At 40.3% G+C, this 22,153-nt stretch overlaps 1 protein-coding gene across 1 annotated transcript in view; it reads right to left on the reverse strand.

Annotated features, from left to right (window-relative positions):
* The window catches only part of GLI3 (GLI family zinc finger 3), a 208,914-nt gene that overhangs the window by 137,284 nt on the left and 49,477 nt on the right, over window positions 1–22,153 (reverse strand). Inside the window, 1 exon segment of the mRNA XM_032691538.1 lies at window positions 4,210–4,452. Within this exon segment, the coding sequence (XP_032547429.1) occupies window positions 4,210–4,452 (243 nt within the window).

Below are 22,153 nucleotides of genomic sequence, written 5' to 3' on the forward strand. Positions count from 1 at the left end.
TCCTGTCAACAGAAATTAAAATACAGTAAATGAGCAAGTGCACCTAGCGATCCAGCATCGTGTTTTTCTTGCTAAAGTCTTTTGTTCATGTTGCAAATTGATTTTGAGATGACCCTAACACTGGCTAATATAACTGAGACAGTTACGCGAGGCCCAATCCTTACAAAGCATAAGTCCAAGCAAAGTCAGTGGGAACTGAGGGCAATCAATACCTTTGGAGGGCTAATCCTATGAAATGTGCAATAAGCAGTTCCCACTTCCCCAGACAGATACAGAAGCTTCAAAACCAGCAAAATGAATCCCTTGTAAGGAGTACCGGGAAAAAGAAAAGAAAAAGGAGAAAAAAGAAAAAAAATAGAAAGAAGTGAGTTCCTGTGCAATCTCTTTGAGACGAAGTAATTTATCTGAAAGAGATTGCTGCCAGGGCCATACATTCCTGTATATATAAATTTTTAGATCAGAGCCAAGTGAACTCTCATTGCTTTTTACTTGAAATAGTTCTTCAGGCTTTGCTAATTAGGTACTAACAATTCTTTCATATGAGCTGTGAAACCCAGGGAAGAATATCAACAGCATGTTTTAAATCAAAGTGTTTACATCAGGAATGATTCATTTTTTCCATGAGGAATGACTTGCGAGACAGGGAGTCTTAGCACTGCCATAAATCCGCATGAAAATTAAAATTGTGGAAGAGAATAACAAAGACAAGTTACTATCCCCATCTCCCCTGCCTCAGCCCCACCTCTACACACAGAATTTACATTAACAAGGGGCTCAATCTACCTCTGGAATTAGTGTTTGAGAAACACAAGGCTAAATCCATTTAAGAAACACTGTTATTAAGGCCAGTAACCCTGCTCTCCTCACTAAAGAAAGGTGCAACATATGATGGGAGACTCCAGCATTTCTGTCATTGCCCCTAAAGCTTTTTAAATGAAAAAAAGTTTTTAAAAAATTAAACAAAAAGACACACCCCCCCGCCCCACACTTTGTGAGCAGTGTTTAAATAGTGGTTAAGAAATCTGTAACAAAAAAGACAGAAGAGGAAAACTTTTGGTTTAGGCCTGTGTTTTCACTTTTATCTGTTGGAGGATAGAAGACTGTGAGCTGAGAATAAGACTGCACTCACATTTTCAGTTGCTAAATGGTTGAGGGGCTCTCTGATGGTGCAGAATGGCTGCCAGCTCCATAGCATGTTTCATCCCAGCTGTTTGAAAAGCTGGTTCACTTGAAACTCAACCATTTTCCCCACCCACACTCTGCAGGAGAGCAAACTCCCTCTCAATGAGGTATTTATTCCATTTTTATGGTAACTATTATTACCAACATTTACAACATCAGTCATTTTAATTAGAAAAAAAATTAAATCAACAAATAAATCCTGCAATGCACAGAGACACATACATATTTACATGTAGAAATGCTAAGCACTCAAGTTGTTTCTAATAACTGTGGCTCCTGGAAGGGACATGCATTCCACACAGAATTGACTTAAATGCTCTTTTGCTTTTTTTGCCATGAAAATATGCAGATGTCCTTCTTTAAAAAAATTATTTTGCCTTTTCCTGTGTTACAGGAAGTTGCCCACACTTTTAAATACAAAGCACAAATTAGGGATCTTGACAAGTCTATATTTTCCTACCACAGGGAAACTAAGAAGTTACTATGAATGTTTACATATCTGACTATGTTGAATTAAAACAGTATTTTCTATCCATATGCCCAGCAAAACTAGCAAGAAACTAAGAAGGGAAAAAATAGCTTTGCTGGTTTTTTACCTGTTGCTACAATGGGACTTGGGTATGTTTACATTATTCAGCCTTTTTCATATGGACCACTAAAAGTGTCAGTCTGAATACAATCACCACTTTGATGAAAGCATGTCTTACATATATAAATGATACAACCACTATGAAAATTTCAGTAAGACTGTCTGCTTTCCTATAAATCAAAGTAGACATTCGTCTCTTTAGTTGTCTATCTGTATCATAGCTATTAAAGGTAAATAAAAGCCTGATGGCTCTTTATATGACATTAATAGCTTGAGGGACTTTATAAATCAGTGAATACAAATGTACAACTCACTACAGCAGCAGTGAAGCAGGTCTGTCCATCTGATGTTTTCTGACTTAGATTTTTGCTTTAAGATCATGTTGCTCACTTAAAATTAACTTATCTACCTTTTCTTTGCTGTTGTATGCTGGGTAACTTCTGGTGTTCTCTCAACTTCTGACATCAACGTTTTTCTAGTAGTCCACACAGCCTAATCAGCTAGCATTAATGTGGTAGCTACTTATAACTAATATTGGTCACAATACAGACACAGCAGCTTCATTAAATCTTGACAACTCTTGTCAAAAGGTGAATTTGAGAAAATAAAACAAAATAAACTAAATGCAAACCTCTCAGACGCATTCAGACCAACCAGCCCCTTTTCTTCTGTGTGAACCTTCGGTGGTATCAATAACACTTTAAACAAGATTTAAGGGGTGAGCTGGCAGCTGGTCAGATGGTCAAAATGGAAATCGTCACCACTAAATTCAGCAAAAGGTTTGTCGTTTGTTTGGGGATTGTTTTTGTCACACATTTCATCTCTCCCCAGCTGTACTGCCTACAAATAGAAAAGCTATTTTGCTTCCCCAGTAATACTTGTCTGTCTGTTTTTAAGTTAGTTTGGGGGTTTGTTAACCATTAAGCTATGAATGGTGCCTCCAACCCACAAGCTAATATTTCTATGCACTGCTGCTCTTGAGCAGCCGTCTGCACTTCACATTCATGCCCCTCTGGAAGAGGAGTCTGCTGCCGGTGTGCTGCAGCACATCCTCCTCAACAGAAAGATGAGTAACTCCCCCAGAGGGTTTGAGCAGGTCTGTACGAGAGAACAGGAGGTGGAGGGTGCACAAAAACCAACTGCCTACACTGAAAAAGAGCTCAAAAGCTTAACAGCAAACTTTTCCCTTAAATACTGATCTAAACTACAAGGACAACAAGTGTTCGTTTTCTCATAATATCTCCATCCTTATTAACACTCAGGTTCCTTTTTTTAAGAAGGAGGTTGGTGAGACTTTAGGTTGTGCAAGACATACTTTGATCTGCACCCTGATGAGTGAACATTCCCCTTTGCTGCTAGCCCAACTAATGAAGGGATAAAATTAGCTTTTATCCCTAGCACTTTCTTTAGTAAAATAACAGGCACTAATCAGCTGTCCTCACTAATCAGTCGTCTGGCTAATGACCTTTTGCCTTAAAACACTAAAATTTCTGAATGATGTTTAAAAAAAAAAAAACCACAACGCAGACTGGCCTCTCTCTCTTTGTGGGTCTTAAGCCTATCATCTGGAATTGGAGACTGGAAGGTTAAATGGCAAACCTGTATCCTGGCTGGGTGATAAATCTATAATCAAAAGGCACAAGCCTTGACACCTCAAGATGTACTTCATTACTACACAACTAAATGATTTTTTTTTCCTCTTTTTTGTAAACTAGAAGCAGATGAAAAAAATTGCTTAACTCCCTCATATTTTGCCTGTGGAGAAATCCATTCCACATCTGTGTTCAAGTGTCAGTTAATTTCTTACTTTTTTATTAATGCCTGAGCAGGAATTCAGAAGTTGAAACCATTTGCCTTTTTTCCTCCCCCTTACAACTTCAGGGAACTGTAGCTGGGAAAGAAAATTGCAAAACCACTCCATCAGCCTGCATTCTCAAACACACTTGTGAATGTCTAAAAAACCCTCCAAAACAAAACAAAAACTCCTACAGCACAGCAATAAGCATTCCAATCCCCCAAATTCTCATTGTACAAGGCACAGTTCTTCCTCCTCTCAATACCATATTTTAACGTTGTTTTAAAAGAGGGATTTTTAAGGCCTGTTTCATTTTCCTTCTGTGTTTTCTTTAATGAGGCCCTTTTTCTTCATGTATTAAGGAGGTGGAGCAAACACAACCCTGGATGGCTGAGGAGGATTAGCAACAGATGAGATGTCCTGTGGAAGTTGCTTTGCAGAGGCCTGAGATAATTTCTAGCTGCAATGCAACTGCACCCTGGCTTTTAACTTCAGGAAAAAAAAGACTGCATTTACCACAAACACCGCTCCCCCCAGACAAAGCAGTTCTCCCTGGGAGTGATGCAAAGTGGCAAATAAAGTTACATTAAACTTGACAGTCTTCCAACTTTGAACCCCGAATGAACCAGCAATCAATACTCACGGTAATGAGGGTCCATGTAACCGTTTCGGGGGTCCATGGTAAAGAGCGTCCCACGGTAAGGTACAGAAGGTTCGGGAAGGTGCGATATAGATCCATGGATCTCCTTCTTGATTAATGAGGCCCTTTCCTCACTCGACGTGGAAGGCTCTTCACTGATCTTGCTGAGGCCTTGCCCACCCTGCGGCTGCATTGTGATCGCGTTCCTTCTCTCTCTGTGATAGGTCTGCCCAGGACTTTCATCCTCTGCAAAAAAACGAGGGAGAAGAAAGAGAGAAGGGAAGAAAAAAGAGAGACACACACTTTTAGTCCATTTATAGCAAATACAATAAAGAAAAGTTCTCCCCCCGCCGCCCTCCTCCTCCCAGTGTAAGTTTGTGACAGGAGGTGCCTGTGTGGCTGTGAGGGATGGCCTGGGGATGCCTGCCCATTTGGAGCCAGCAGCAGCAGAGCAGTAGATCACAGTCACCCATGCACCGATGCCCCTACCAACGGGGCCATCAATTGTGCAGGAACAGACACAGGCTTGCTGTTTCCCTGCCTCTGGGACAAGGAGGCTGGGAGCTCAGGCTCCCTGATGGGGAGTCAAGAAATGATTTGTCACACAGAGAAGATGAACCCCACCAGCTGAGCCTAAATCACACCCAGCCACCCACCGCTGCTCTGCAGCCCAGCTCCAGGGGCTCCTGGGGCTTTGCCTGTGTGAGGGGCTGAAGCCTTGCAGGGAGGTTGGTAGTGATCAGAACTAAGGTGGGCAACAATAAAATGCGTACAATTGCTCAAGATGGATGCCCATGTAGGGTGGGGGGGTACACTCCTCCTACCTCTTTTTCCCATATCCTCACAGACAAACACACAAATTCCTAATCAACAAAGGGAAAGGAAAAAGGGCAGAGGGAATAATAATAACTAGGAGGGTCAAACCCAAGTCCTAGTTTGGAGTAAGGCTCTAGGCCTCTGGCACCACTTGTGATGGGAAAAGAGCCTCCTGATCATGGCTCCACCAGCCTTCTATGCAGGCAGCTCCAGGACTGAGTGCTAAACCAACCCTCTGCACCCACATGAATTTTAACCCCCAGGGTTAAAATTAATAAAAGTTAATAATAATAATAAATTAATTTTAAAAAGCACACATACTTTGAAAACCAGACAAAGGGGTTATATTCCTCAAAAGCCAGATGTGTGTTTCCAGGTGCATTTCACACATGTCATGTGGCAGAGGGGCTTTGTCAGGTACACAAGTCTCTAATGTAAATGCCCTCCTTCAGTTTCATTATTGGTTTAAAACACAGAGACATTCCTCTAAACAAGCATGATTGATTGCTGAATCCTTGGCCGATACCCATGCTCTAAGTACAGCCTTCTTTTATCAACTACACAGCACATGTGAGTTTACACCAACACATCTTGAAGGAGTACTGATAAAGACACTTCATTTCAAAGTTGCTCTGCAGTTCTAGAAGTACACAAGGAAACTCAAATTATTAAACACTGGGCGCAAAAACGGTAACCAGAAAAGGAAATGAAAACACCCTTGGGAAATAAAACTTAAGTGCTCTTACTCTACAACCCGCATGCAAGCAAGAATGATTGACACCAGTGCCAAGACTGCACTTCATTTGTCAGGGATTTGAAGTCAGGGCTAAGTTTTCACTTGCACCTTGCTGTGGTGTACTTGTTCACACAGCAAAAGCACCAGCCAGCAATTCACTAGGTGACTACTTTCAGCAAGCCTGATACCAGAGTAACTCAACCTATGTGCCTTTGTACAAATTAGATTGGAAACACGCTCTGTCCTTATGGATATCTGGAGTTGAATTTTGGCCATTATATGTATAAACTAGTTATACCATTGCTTTGAATGCACTGCTCACTAGTTTTCTCCCTGTTCTCTCTCCCCCCAAGTAGCAACAACATGAAAACCTAGCAGAGTAGCCTATTGAGCATTTAATTATTTTTCTATCTCCACGTATTACAGCAACCAGGGTCTGCTGACTTATCAGCATCTTCCAGGGACAGAATTCTTTCTACAGCCAGTAGTAATTCTCCATACAGAGAATTTCCAGGGTTGGGTCTGAGGAGAAATAGTTAATGGAAATAGACAACAACATTACAGAGTTTAAACCCTTTGCCCTTCTCTGCTTTTTATTAATATGCACAGGCACTGGTCCCTGCTCTGGATTAGCAGGGTTTAAGGTTTCAACTTTTTACACCAAAGCTGGTTTTAGTTACAGAACTGCAAAAGGGGGTCTAAAACTTTAAAACTTACAGGAGGTTTTTAGAAACTTGCTTGTATAACTAAAAAATAAAATATAAATCACCCCAAAGTCATATTTTCCATCAGGTTTCTCTTTAGCCAGAGTCTTTTATGTTAAATTTCAACCTAGAGTGAACTTTCACTGATGAGATGTAAACTCCTATAAAAATAGGGGATTACATTCCATTTGAAATTCTGACAGACCCTTAAGCAGAGTAACCTAATGTGTGCTAAAACAGTTCAGAAAGAAGCAAGCTAGGGTGATTTGTGGGGCTGTATAATCACTAGGATGATCAGATAGGATTTCAGTTCTTTTACTCTTCCATATAAAGATAATATTTGTTAAAACTGCCATCCTGGTATACAACAAGAAGCCGATGTCTGTCTGCAGGCTCCACTTTTATACTTTTCTTCTCAAAACATGCATGTGTCATGAATCAAGGTACTAGTGACTATTATGGAAAAGTCTGATTTTTCAAATTGCTGAATGAAATTCAAAACCTACTTTCAGTAACCTAGAAACTAAAGGAAAAATATGGTTTCTTTTAATAAGCTTTTCCCTTTTTTGGTTACTTGAGGAAAAAAAATAAAACGAGAAAAACAAAAAAGCAGTACTTTTCTTACTGCATCATCCATCTTTCTCCCCGTTAGGAAGTTATCGCCGCGTGCTGCGACGAGTCAAAAGTTTCTGTGCATTGTCTGCCATGCAAAAATTCCCTCAGAAGTATTTAACTACACATGATGGCATTTTTGCAATAGTAAGGCATATTCATTGACCAAACAGTTCGCTAAGCATTTGCTTCATGCTCCATGCCACTGAGCTGCTTTTGATAGGGGAGAGATGAGAAATTTGACAGCACCCATGCTCCAGGACACGTAACAGTCAGAGGTTTGCAGGAGCTCCCCCAGCGTGGAGCGGGAAACTCGTCTTGCAGAAACACTGCCTACTCTCACGGCAGGCGAGCCACTCCAGAGTGCCAAAAGGGGAAAGCTGTCTAATCTTGTTCTGGTTCAGCTGAATCGTTCAATAAAGTTTCTAGAGTAAGTGCAGGCAAGATGCACCAGGCCAAATTATTGACAGAACACACTGTCCACCATGGCAACAAGTGGGATTCTATAACAAAAATGTAAGCAAACAGCCCACTTCTCCAGCAGCGTCTGCCAAAGGGGCTTTACAGCCAAATACACAGAACTGTTTTGTTACTGCTCTGCTCATGTTTTAGAAGCAGGGCCAGCTTTAGTGTCAAAAGAAACATTTGATTTACTAAAATGTTGCAGCGACACAAATGCTAAAGTTCATCTCCACCTGATTCCCAGTGGTGGGAGCCCACCAACTCCAGTATAATTCATCCCACCTTTTAAGGGTGTAAGAGAGAAATGTTAAATAAGAGAAGAAAAAGAAAAAAATAATCATGCCCCAAGAGCAATCTGCATAAGCTTCTCTTTCTTGATGTATACCCTTATTCTGACTTAACAAGCCAGTAGCCAGAGACATGCGTTAGAAATGCCCAGTCTAGAATGATCACATTAATCCAGGATTCTCCCATCCACTGAGAAATACCTTATTCAGTCCTGCTATTCTAATCAGGAGCCGTTTTTATTAGAACTGCTGAGCACTATGGAGCACCTCACTGAATCAAAAAGCTTTTTCAAAAAACTCACACTGGACAGCATCGCTGAATAAACGTACTTTTAATTGCTCAGCTGATTTACCCAGAAAGTTAAAAAATTCAGAACAAACCAAAACCTAATCAAAAAAATCCATATAAATTTCTTTCCCTGTTGAATTTTTTGTTGGGTTTTTTTGTTTGTTTGTTTGTTTTTGGGGGGGTTTTTGGTTTGGTTTGGGTTTTTTTTGTCAGGAACCAAGACAAAGTAGAAACTCTTTTACTTTAAACCCCTTATAGTCAGCAACTAAAAAAAAAGTTGAAATCTATTGATACACCACACTAAAAATCAGTCCCAACACACTTCAGAGACACCCCTGCTTAAACAAGACAACACCAAACCAGTTAAATCTGTTTATGTATTAAGTTTCATCACCACATTTCTGCATGCAACTTGTAAAGAGCATTACTATCTCCGGAGTGATCTGCAAATGCACTTAGGCTGGGTAAGAGAAAAGACAAGGTACTTACAACTCAGTCCAAGAGACCCTGGCTGACGGTCCCTCTAAGCTCTCCTCTTCTCTTACCAAAATTCTCTGGCTACCAGGACATGGGCATTCCTCCCTCTTTTCCTCTTTCTCCCTTTCCCCCCCTCTCCCCATCTCCCTCCCTCTCTCTCAGAGGCAGTGCTTCTCCCATTAGAGGAATTAAAAGTGGTTGGTGCCATGCTAAATTTAACAAGCTCATTAGTATTCTTCCTGTGTGCTTCCTAGTGAACTCTCCCTATTCAAGCAGCTCTCTCTAGCTGAGGGGTCAGGCAGCTAATCATTAAATCAAACTAATGTCACCCTATCACAATCGGCCTAAGAGAAGGAGGGTTTATTATTTCAGTTTATGCTAAATAAACGGTTTTACAAATGGTCTCCAAGCAAGGTCAACAGCAGCTTCAATTACAAGACAAACTTAACAAGAGTTGCTATAAACCAAGTGCTCCATATTGACCTAAGCACAAGCTCGGCTCTGCATATTGCCACTAGCAGGATTGTACAGGAATGCATATTGTAAAATAAAGGAAAGGGTAATCTTTTCTTTGCCAGAATTTGTGACTGCACAGAGACTGCTCATTCACCTCTCCCCAACCAGATTGCTGCTCAGCTCAATTCACCCCACACAAAGGCTGAAGACCAGACCTCAATGGACCGAGTGAAACATGTTCAAAACTAGGCTCTCTATTGTGACTGAATTTCTTAACATCTTTTCAAAAAGCGGAGAATGCCTTGAGGCTAAAGGAAGAAACAGGCTAATGGTGAATTGGGAATACTGAGCAAATTTCAGAGCCCTTTCCTCCTAGCTTTTGAGGTTGAAAGCAAGCTCTTTCCTTTCAAGTTTCAAAGTCCTTTTTCCTCCCGCAGTGTCACAGAAGGATTTGAAAAGAAGGTAATTGTGCTCACAGTCCCCCTGATCAGAGCTTACGTCCTATTTCTGGTATTTCAGAATACTTCTTGCAATAATGGTGCATATAGCTCAATCCCTTAACCATCCTGCACTCTGCAATTGCTCATTAAATGAACAATTGCTGGTATAAAATGCCTTTTATGTTCAAGGTCTGGATATAAGATAAGCATTCTAGTACTCTAAATTTGGTTTACTAAGGAAACTCTCCATCATTAAATTACAAAACTGAAGTCAGAATATCAGTCTTTCCCAGAAAAGTAGCATTTTAGGTTGCTGTGAGCCAGAAGGAAGGGGAAAGATGGAATGTAAAAAAGAGTGATTACTTAGATTCTTAATAGAGCACATACCTAAGTAAGAAAGCAATTCCCTTCATGTTTAAGAAAGTCTAAGTTTTTGACGCTTGATATTTTCTTTCTCGAAATGATGCAATACAGCAACTGCCAGGCTCATTAGGACACCTGTATCTGCACCTTCTTGCATACACACGCTGATCACTACTCTCTGGCCACCTTAAGACCAAACAGGAGGAAGTAGATCAGGAGGATTGTGCCTGCCTTGGAAAACAGTGCATGCTGTAGCTGAAATTTTGTTTTGGGTGGGTACAGTAGTTTGAATTGGGCACTCTTGGTCCCAAGTTTGTTATTTTCCTGCATTTGGAGAAACTGCACAAGAAGTACGCACTCTGGAAACAGTAACACAGATATGAAGCACAATGTTCATAACTGGTTTTAAAAATAGACTCCAATCACAGGAGAGGCTACAAAATCTGTTAGATAACAAGTACTGTACTCACTTTATTAGCAATGCTTAAGCATACCTTATACAAGACTTTTGTGTTTATAAATAACATACATTATCTGAGCTCACCACTGAAAATGTATAGTTTTATATTCCCACTTGAAATGGATTTTCAGCTTAGTTATTTTTCCATTATCGTATGTATAGTATTTTTCAAGAACTGATTTGTGACCTCTGGAATATGAATACAGCTCCTTTTTGGTTTTGTTTGTTTGTTTTGAAAAACCTGTTATATTATTTCTTTGTAATCTTTAACTTTCACTGGAAGAAAAAGGAGTTATCAACAAAGCAGAGAGAGGACCCCACAAAAACCTACTTAATACTCTCCACACTCTCCCTTATTTTCCTCAACTGTGACATACGTTCATTTTTGCTGCATCTACTGCACAACTTAGTTCAGTTCTGTTTTCAAAAGTACAGAGGAAGACAGAACGTATTGCATCAATAAAGCGCCTATGACTTTATAACAGAGCCTGATTATACACTCCTCCGGGTCAATGGCAGAGTTCCCACTGACCTGGACGAGACAAGACTGGGCCTGTACAGAGCCCACACTGCTCCAACACTAAACCACCAATGCACTGTTATCAGCACAATGTCGCTCGCAGCCTTTCCAACTGTGTACATAACTCTTCCCCAAGACTGCTGGAGAACATGAGAATGGTATGAAGCGGCTTAAAAAACTCAGGTGAACTTTTTCAGACCCCTAAATCAGAGAGAGCCTTGTTAGTAGCAGTGCCTTAATCTCAATTTTGTTATTATCCAGATGAGTTTACACTGCTTGCTGCCTCCCCAACTGCTCCCAGCTAAAACCAACCGGCTGAAGTTAAACAGACGTATATGAAATCATGTAAAATAAAACTACCTTTCAAGTTTCATACAAGTAAACACCTACCAGATTTAACTGAGAGTCTGCATCCTCAAACCCCAGGATCAGATCTATAGAGCAACGCTAAAAATCTCCTATAAGCTGAAAAAAACCTAATTAGGAAACACAAGAGGTAGCTGTACACACAGCTACTTACACAACAAGGCACAGGGTGCTGTGGAAACCTCCTTGTCAGTCCCAGGACTCTCAACCTCAAAGATGGACGAGGAGGGCAGGAAGCAGGGCTGGGCTGCCTTATACATGATCCTACATCTCACTGATCATGCAGGATATGGGGAAAGAAAGGGAGAAACATTTGGGTATATGCCTGAAGTTACTGACCTGACACTTGAGCCATCCCACTGTCTTTAATGACTTCAGAACAAGCTGTTGAAGTTGCTTGCTGTGAACCAGATTCCCACAGTATCCTGTTGGCCAAGTTTGCCTCAAACTGCCCAGCTGAACCACCAGCTAGCTGAGACGTGAAGCTTGAACCCCTGCAATGCCCAGCCGCAGGCCCAGCCTGCAGGGCCGAAACTCTCTGGGAAGATAATGGAGGGACTAATTCTCAGCAACTCACAAGGTCAGCCTCCAAAGAAGTGGGAGCCTCATTCCTAAACAAGCCTTCTCCCAGCCCATTTCCACACAGGCTTTAAAATAACAAAAACAAACAATTTAAATCAAAACAGCTGAAAATCATTTTCTCCCTTCCCAAGTTCAGGGCTACGTGTTTCTCTCATGGCAGACAGTGGATTATTGCGGTGATACTTAACACCGCTGGAGAGCGCAGCCCCCAGCACTCTGGTTTAGGTGTTAGTGACGACATTGACTGCAGCAGGAGAAACACTACACCCTGCACCTAGGTACCAAGCAGGTGGCGAGCTTTTAAGTTTACCTTCATGGGGCTTACAAGTCCCAAATTCTGCTTGCTTTACTCACACTGTAATCCCAGGGATTCAGTGAAACTACCTGTGCAAGTAGAGCAAAAGGGATTCATGTCAGGCATCAGAAAGGCTCCAACCATTCGGCACAAATAGTCTGTGCCTGAAAAATGCATTGGAGGTGGTTTGTTAGCACGTGGAAATGCTGGAAATTAGCTTGATGAGAAAGGGGCTCTTAGTATTACAAGTGCTTTGTAGTTCCAGTGGACAAGAAAAAAAGAAAGCCTTAATGCAGAAGTAGAAGACATTTGAAGGTAGAATTAATTGGCAAAATTAACATGTGTGATTTCTCCTTTTAAATTTGAAGAACTAGAAGGCCAGCAAAATCATTTCCCTTCCTTGATATAATAAAATTTTATGTTTTGATTTTGCTGCTTAAGTGTTGAAAACTCACATGAGAAAAAGAAATTTCTAGAAAAACCAACCTTACTTTATCATTCCTCCTTTGAAAATACTGTTCTACCTTACAAAATTCAGCAAATTCAGAGATGGCAAATTACTGTGCAACAGCCTCAGCAAACCAGAACATTTACTCAAAGTCTGTTGATCAGGGCTAAAACTCAAGCTTTGCACTTTCAGAATATCTCCAAGATCATTGCCCTTCTCCAATATCTAGCCTCTTCAAAGAGCCAAGAGACTCAAATATAACTTAAAGACAATGACAGACATGAGCATCTGACTATTGGCAGCCATTTCTCAGAAAAATCTCCTCAGCCTATTGCAAAACTCTCAAAAGGATCCTGATTTGAAAACATTATGAAGTTCCTTCCATTAGCCAGTTATTAGACTGTTAGTCACTGCTTACTTTGAGCAGGCTAATTAGTTACATCAAAGGCACTACAATAAATTCCCAGGAGGGTTTGGGAGGGGGATATATTTCTTAACCATCTAATAGCACGTTTATGCCTATCTGAGGGTAACTGCCTCATTTCGCTCAGACACTGGGGGACATATTCTGTGCTGTCACTTTCTACCAAGCCAGCAGCAACATCAGGCCTTAAAGGTGTTTGTAGCCTGATATAAATTTGATTAGCCATGCTTAAAAGCCACAAAGGAGTGAAAGAGGAGTTATAAACCCTTTGATGCACCATCTTCCTTTGCAACATCTTCAGTGTGGTCACCTTGGCCTTGACAGAAAAAAAAAATTATTATAGTGTTGCATACGAACAGAATCGATATTTCTTCCCTTTTTCCTCAGGTGGATGCAAATAGCTAAATGAAATCATTAACAAATAGCTAAGTTGTTTGCAACAACCCAGACAACCCTTCAGTTTAGATGGCAGATATCACCTATTTAGTTGCGAAATTTAATTATTGCTGCATCCTTTTGCACAGTTGCAGTAAGAGTCGATGTTTCCAATATATCCCTGTACTTCCGGCCTCAGAAGCATACCAGTTGTTTAAAAATATGTTATGGGTTATCCAGCCCTGATTTACAGTGGCTGCAATCTCAGTTGTGGACAATGATTTCATCAAGGTCTCAGGGCAAAATTTGAATGCCATATACATCTCCCTGTGCATATGTGTATATATTTCTATATCCACAAGTGTGGTCACAGGCACCCTCAAGTTCAGCTCCACCTCACATTCCATAAAATCCAACCAATTGCGTGTGGGGCTCTGTATGATACGTGATGTCTGCACAGAAGTGTCCACACAGGCAAGCTGGATACCTGAACCTAGAAATGAGACTTTTCACATGCCTCATCAGTAGTCTAAGTAATTCAGAAGAATCCTACAAAACAAACATAAGGTTTACAGCAAAGGATGTTTTCAAACAAAGAAAAAAACTGGCCCAGAAATCTCTCTAACCCTGTACACCAAATGACTTGATGCTTTGAATGATCTTCTGGACATCAGTGCATTAGTTTAAAACAGCAGATATTGTGAAATATTCCTTTTAGCAGTACTACCTCTCCACCAGGAATATGGTATTCTGAGAACCCCAAACCTGACATCATTTGTTTACCTATAAACGTTAAAGTTCAGAGGCTGTCTTCCCTGCCCAGAGACACTCCTTACAAAAGAAAAAACTCTCCTTAAGCCTTTTGACCTTCCCAAACCTTCTCAAGGTCAAAACCTTGAGAAGTTTTTGACCTTCCCAAACACCAATCTGTTTTTCCCCCCCTGCTCACTTTCTTCTCAGTTTTCTCCACTAAAGAGGATGCACAAGCTCTCACAGAGGTGCACGCTGCAATACTACCTCACATAGTGAGTCATCAAAAATACTACCACCAGCCACAAGCAAGCAGCTTGGGTCCCAGGATGAGTACATGTGAGTGGGCAAGGAGGGATGGAGATTGGAGAGCCTGGAAGGAAAGGACAGACGAAACTTTCGATAACATGGTCTCCCCTCCCCTCATCTAGGGGTAAAAATGCTCTTAAAAGCTTTGGAGAGAAGGTTTGTGGTACATGGAGTTGGAGAATGTCCTAGTTAGAACAGCTGGGACCAGTTCATCACTGGATGGGTGTAACCCAAAACTGTGTATTCTATAGCCTCCCATGCCATTTCCCAGAAACTGTTATCAATAGACCATTTACACCCTCTGCCCAGAGCAGCCTGACTCCTCAGGCTATAAATTGGGTGTTAAGAGGCCTGCCAGATAGGAGGGTGCCCCCTGTCCTCACACCCATTGTGGAACTCCCCGCCTTGAGAGAGGTACTGGGCATTCCTGCCTGAACCGGAGAATATAATCTTGGAGTCTTGGGACCTTTTTAACCACTCGTGGGATCCAGAAGAAGACTGCAGATCACCACTCTCAACCAGACTGCAGATCACCACTCTCAACCAGACTGCAGATCACCACTCTCAACCAGACTGAGACCACCACTCTCAACCAGACTGCAGATCACCACTCTCAACTGGACTGCAACCACCACTTTTCAATCAGACTGCAACCACTACTCTCGACCGGACTGCAATCACCACTCTTGACCAGACTGCAACAGCACTCTCGCCAACAGTTTTTTCCCCTCTCCCTTTACTTTGGATTCAGGGGGCCCAAAGGACATCACTCTGTTCATGCCCCAGGGTGCTGGGTTATACATTTGGGTTTTGTGGGTTAAGACCAATTGTTTGTCTGTATAATCGTACTTATTGTATTATTTTATTGAATTGTTATTCTGACTTATAATCTCTCTTTTTGAGTTGGGTTCATTTCCCCTGCCGGTTTACCTTTAAACCAGCACAAAGAATTGACTACTGCTCACCAGCTTCCTCATCAGTGCTTCTTCTCCTCCTTTCTTCACTTCCACTGCACACTTCTGGCCAGGGTTTCTGGCCTCTGGTAGGGTCCACCAGCCTTGCCTGCTACATTTGAGAAGAGGCAAGAAAGCCTGAGACACACCAGTTTTTTCCAGGCTTCTGAACACGACCTCATAGGGAGAGGACCTGCATGCCAACCAGATCGCTTTATGGATCAAAACAAGTTGATGGTTAATGTTTTCTTTTGAGCTTTAGGGATGACCAAAACTGATTTTCAGACTTCATTTTTTGATTACTTCCGCATTTGTCTTTCTAACCTTAGTGCTGTGTAATAGATTTTAAAAGACAGTGGAATATTGGTTGCAAGCTTTTACTGATCAACCATATATACATACTTAAGTGCTTATAACTGTCTTAAGCAATATTATATATTTCCATTTATCATTAAGTAATGGACACCTGAGATCATAAAGATAGCCAAGTTAGAAAAACACTACCATGTTCAGAAAGAAAGCATCAGAGCAATTTAAAACAGCACTCTCTTCCTACTATACTAGCCATGGCAGCTCAAAAAGACCATTCTTAAATGGTCAATCATATTTTGCTGGCTTCATCTATGCACAATCTGGCAAAAGGAGATTTCAATGTTTACTTATGATTTTTTCCTTCTTCTCCTTCTTGGCTACCTGGATTTTCAGGCAACATTCATTTCAGAGAAAAATGAACTAAGTTTCATCCCAAAACAACATAAATAAACATGATTTGTATGGAAAAGAGGCTGGGAAAGGGAAAAGGAATCACCTGCAAAGTTCACTTGGCTATATACAAAGCAAAATAGATTAAAAAAAAAGTCACTGTATAATGTCCAGGAGTATAGTCACTTCTGTGTGCTGTAGAGGAATGCAAAACTGTAGTCAGTGGAAAAGGATCCATTCCAATACAGAAAGTATTCCAACAAGAGTTAGCAACTTTTGCTGGTTTTTCTTTTTATTTTTAAAAAACAAAGTAGTACTACGTCTTAAATGTATCACTAAGAATTCTAACTATTTCTAAACATACCAGGCATGATAGAATCAAAACTGGAAAACACCTTCCTCCACTTCTGCTAATACATTTGGTACGATAAAAAGGTGCAACACTTGCACTGAACAAAAGTAAGGCAAAAAGAAACAAAACTAATTTCAGAAAGGGTGCTTCCTCTTGAAAAACAAAGAAGAAGAACCAGAACATTTTTTAAAGGAAAACATAATTTCCACAAGCATTTCACACACGACTGTCATGAGGGACTGAACTTCCAAGTTTCTGCACAGGTAAAACTGTTGTGGGAGAGTGAAGAATTCATGGCAAACTCTGGACTTCGAAGATCTTTCTGCTCCTCAGATCTCACCCTGGTATTCCACAAGCCACTTCACTTCTCACAACTTTGTCTTCTTCACACACCAAATGCACAAAACAGTGATAACTGATTTTATCAAAGAAAAGGATTTTTATACAGCAGATAAACACAATATGATTGAAGGATTCAAGGGCCATTTGATTTATGTACAGTAACGTCCACTTAGATTTGAAGACAGATTATGTTGAACAGTCAGTCCAAAGCTGCCCTACAGATCACCCTGTATGCTAAATGTTCCACTTCTGAAAAACAGTGTGCCTCCCACTTCTATTACATAAAATGGTTGTCCACATCTTGCACAACTTGTCCACAAATACATAATTGTTTACTAATAACTGTTCACCATGTCTCTCCAAAGGGAAGAGAAAAAAAAAGAAAAAACACATAAAATCAGAAGAAAACAAACAAATCAACCTGTAAGGTGTTACTGCCCTGAATTCAAAACGCCCACCCCAACCATCCCTACTGCTATTCTGTCAGCAGAAGAGAAATCTCATCCAAAACACACTGCTTCCCCCTCTTCATAACTTAACTACCTTAAGTGCTGAATGATGGCTTTTAATAAGCTTCATAAAAAAAAAAATAATAATAGCAGTGGACTTGATTTAACAGCATCTCTACAGGTTGCTAAATAGTTGAAGAAATTTTTTGCCAAAGAGCAGCCATATTCTTTCTTCCCCAGTGCAGAAGAGAAGGTCCATCTTGCTGGCACCATGAAGAATTCATTTTTTTCCTTTATAGAGAAACCAAAACCTCTTGGAACTATAACAGAGTTATCTCTCATATCATACTCCCAAATTCATCAGATTAAGAATAATACTTTTAGGCTAATCTCAATGTTCATACCAGCTTTACCACAAGTCTTGTAAACATGAAAACTAGAAGACAACCTGTGTTCTAAATACCTTTAGATACCTCTATAGTTATTCATGTCAATGTTGTCAACCATTTGTTTTATTAACATATCTCCCTGCAGAGGATATGAGATTTAACACATTTGTTCTATAAAATTCAGTTAACCTTTTTAGATGTACCAGAATTGTTAACATCAAAACTGGCTAGCTGTAAAGAAGAAATTCCCATTAGAAAATGTTGGGGGTTTTTTCATTGCAAAAAGACTGACAGTCCACGGTCATCTCACAGCAGAATACATACTGGGCTTGCTTGTTGCAACTCCTTTCTAAAGACTAGACAAAAATCTTTTCCAGAGCAGTAAGGTTACCACTGTCAGCTGCACTGAACTACATACTTCCCTCTCTTTCGGGTCTTATCTTCAAAAATCATGGAAACAAAGATGTAAACTTGGACATTAAAGAGTGTTAACATCAAAGTACATGCACTACTTTTGATATTAACCAAAGCCTTGAACCAGCAATCTAGCTGGCACAAATCAGGGCTGTCTATGTAATTTCAGAAACAGCTGAACTGAGCTCTCTGCCGTGGCCTGCATTTGCTCACCGACTTTTCAAAGCACAGTATCCCTGTATGTTTTTACAACTACCTGTCAATCAAGAAAGCAGCAGGAATCCAAATTCACTTCTTGGCATCTTCACCATTTATCTGCCCACATTTCTAACACATGAAGCTTTCTATTTCTTTCTTTTCCTTCAATAAATTTCAACATCTCTATCCAGGGCAATTTCTTCACATTGACACAAATCATGGCCTGTATAACATCCCTGCCATTTGGTTTACATAAAAATTACTGTTTATCTCAATTTAACTGAAAAAAAAGAATACAGAAGTGCATAAATAAATTATGTAAACAGATGCCAATAATATACTTGTCCACACAAGACTCTCAGAACATGTTACCTCATAATATGTCATACAACTTCAGCCACAGCAACACATCATGGCTTCAACTAGTGCAGTGTATGCGTCTCAAGGTACCAATATAAACATCAGGGTAAATGGAATGGAAGGAGAAAAGGGAAGAAAAGGAAGAAGGGAGGGATAGGGAGGGAAAGAGGAAGGAAGGAAGGGAAGGAAGGGAAAAAATGATGCTCAGATTTGGATTCCTAGCATTTTTAGTACCTTACTAATGTTTTATATTAACAAGACAAAACCCGGGATCCAGGATGCATGCTGTGATGCAAGACACTGTAGTGCATAACTGTACTCAGAGGGATGGCTCTCCTCCCATACTACACCCTTCTTTTCCCTCATTTCTGAGGGAGGCAAGGGTGAATAATATCAAGGGAAGGCAGAATGGAGTTTGGTATCTACTCTACATATCTTTCAAACCAACTGATTGGATTAAGCCATTTTTGTATGAGGCAAAAATTTCTATACTAGATTTCTACCAAAAAAAAAAGCAGCAGCCAGGTGGAAGAGATGCTGTAATAACAAACCTCTCACATCAAGGTTGCAGAGTGATTTCTCTGCATCATACAATAAAGTATTAAGGGGCAAGGTGCAATAAGCATCTCACCAGAAAAAAACTTTGATCAGAGTCAGCATCTTATTAGACACAAGAGAATCAAGAGAGAAAGCCATGCCCTGGAGGCAATTCCCATTTCTACTCCAAGCAGCTTTGCATTTTGAGCAGAGCTGCTGATTAGGGATGTGACTTAGAGCAAGTTTCCAGGATAAATCTTAAAACAAAGCAGCACCAGAATGTAACAGAAGAATCACATGTGGTTCTGTGAACTTCAGCAGTGTATGGATGACCCATACACCCATCCATAGTGCTTGTAAGTTATTGAGTATTCTCTTGAGGACCAGGCAGCTATCTTCCACAGTCCCCCTCAACCACTGAGAAAGAGAATACACAGAAATGCTTTCATAAACCCCATGGGTTTGTCAACCACTCATGAAACTATATGCAGACATGAAGATGGAGACTGACTATAGAAACTATTCTGCCAGGCTAACCATAAATTCTCTCACAAACTGAAAACACTACACATGCACAGCCTTAATGAAGAAAAACAATTAAAAATGTGGCCCAGGACTGATCATAGTCAGCTTCATAGACTAGGAGCGTGGTTGTAGAAATGTCAGACTTGTAGATCAGAAAGCTGGATTTATTGGCAAAAAGGCTCTCTCCTCAAGCCTCCTCTCCTTAACTTCTCAACAAAACCGCTCTTCACTTCAGTGAAAGCCGGAAAAAATGGAAGTGGGCCCAAAGGAAGCAGGAAACAAATTGCAGCTTAAACCAACAAAATACCTATGGTCCATCAAGTTGTCTTGTTACTGAGGAGTAATTAAAATTTTATTGGAATGCAAGCAGGTTTCTAATCATTAGGCAACACAGTGTCAACAATATGGTTGAGGGATAGAAAAAAAATCTTAAACTTATTCACATAGGACTCTGTCCTGAAGCTACTCATCTGTGGAACACCAGTCACAAGAGTTCCTTATACCACTGTAACTACTTTGCAGCAGTAGGTCATTAATTTATTTTCCCTTGTCCCAACTTGTAATGTTTTACTCGTAAGAACTTGAGAGTAGGTATGCATTTTTGCCACAAGTGTAACAAAAAATGAACGCGCACTCTTTATGAAGCATTATGCATCTATGCACACACAGAGCTATTAGAACATTAATAACACAACAAGAAAAAGGACAGTTTGAAAGTAATGTCAAGCCCACAAGAGAAAGGCATAGCAAAAATAAAGTTGCTTGTGCAGCATCAGCTTGTGGTTGTGACTGAAATTTCCTCACTTCTGGGGCCATTTATAAAAAGTCATCTACTAGCAGATATTTTATTATCTAAAAGGTAAGTTCAGACTATTATAAAGTAAGAAAGTGGGGGAGAAAGAGAGAAATATTACAGTCACATGTCTGTTTCTTCAGGCCACCACACTAGGAAGGGATGAATGCCTGTGATCATTTAATTAAAGACTGCATTATAACGGACAGGCACAGAGAATTCCATGTTGGCATTCCTGATTTTGTGATATAAGTAATATTCCTTTAATTTAATGACTTGCATGTAGCTTCACTGAGTATAAAAAATTGGCAACAAAGAAAAAAGCAAATGGGAAGCTGAACATGGCAGCAGTCAGAAACGGCAATTCAACCCACTGACCCTTTGAAAGCAAACAAAACACTTTGTAACCTTAGTAAATTATCATTTCCCAAGATATTCAGGGCAGAAGATGACAGACAGTATGTCAAGAGTTCACAGACAGTTGCTGATAAGGGCAAATTTTGCATGTTGAATCTCACCTCAGCCTTTAAAAGGGAAGTTTGTTCTAGTGTGAACAAAATTGTTGCTTCTTCCACTAAAATATACTTTTTCTGTTCCATCTTTCACCTTGTTATTTTCAAAATGCTGCCTCTTCCCCACTACTATCTTCTCCTCCCAGTCCTATTTGCTATTCCAACCCTGCACTCCACAAATCTCTCATCTCAGACCCATTCTCTTCAGCCAATATCTGTTAGCCATGAAATCTAACCTCTTTGTCCTATTCCTTGTGGGAAGAATCTCCTTGCTCAGTAGTTCCCATCTTCTCTCTCAATCTGTCTTCTTCTTAATCTTCAGTCATGCATGCCAGTCATTGTGCCCCATTCCTGATGATTCCCTGTTTTTCCCTCTAGGTTCCCTGTCCAATCTCAGCACTTGATCTTGGGCTCCTTTCTTCAGGTTCTTTTTAGGAGATCTTTTCTCCCTCACCCCTTTCTCTCTTCTGACAGGGCTCCCACTCTCCAACCCACATTCAATTAAACAGAACTTTCCCCCATCGTTCTCAGCATCAAACCCTGAACTAGCACAGGAAAACTGATGGGAGTGTCTTTCACGTGATATTCAGAACAGTGGGGATCCTGTAAGATCATCTTCAGTTTCCTCTTGCTTTTCCCTTTACGTTGTTAGCATTGCCTTTTCTTTGATGCAGCTGGCTCCTAGTAGTGACAGACGAAGTACATGGTCCTAAGGTACACCTGCATACTTTTCAGGAAGAAGAAAGATAATACCTGAGGAGTAATTATCCCTGCAGCTATCACAGTTGCAGTTAAGTCTGTGGAAATGCCAGTTCATACAATCAGAGCTATAAAGTAGCATCCATCTCACCTAACTCTAGTTGTCTAGGCTCCTTTTATTGTTGGCTGTGAAATCACACCTCCAGACTGTGACTCAGCCTATCTCAAAATGGAAGGACTCATCCTTTGGACGTACATGACTGACTATAGATTACCCAGATGATTAATGCCAGTTAAATACCTATCTTTCAGAAAAATAAAGGTAGATAAGATGAATCAACTATCCAACTTCTAGAAATACACAGAATGCAAAGTGGTTTTTTCATAGTTTTCTGTAGAAGGTACTATTTTGCCATCCAGTAATAATAATAACAATAATAATAATAAATGCATCCAATCCTCAATTTACTTCTGCAACTGTTTGGTCTGATTTAATCTTTCTATAACATAAGCACTCAAATTGAACCTAACAAATTTAATACTCTATTTCA

Source organism: Chiroxiphia lanceolata, chromosome 1 (assembly GCF_009829145.1).
Source record: "Chiroxiphia lanceolata isolate bChiLan1 chromosome 1, bChiLan1.pri, whole genome shotgun sequence".
Taxonomy (NCBI): domain Eukaryota; kingdom Metazoa; phylum Chordata; class Aves; order Passeriformes; family Pipridae; genus Chiroxiphia; species Chiroxiphia lanceolata.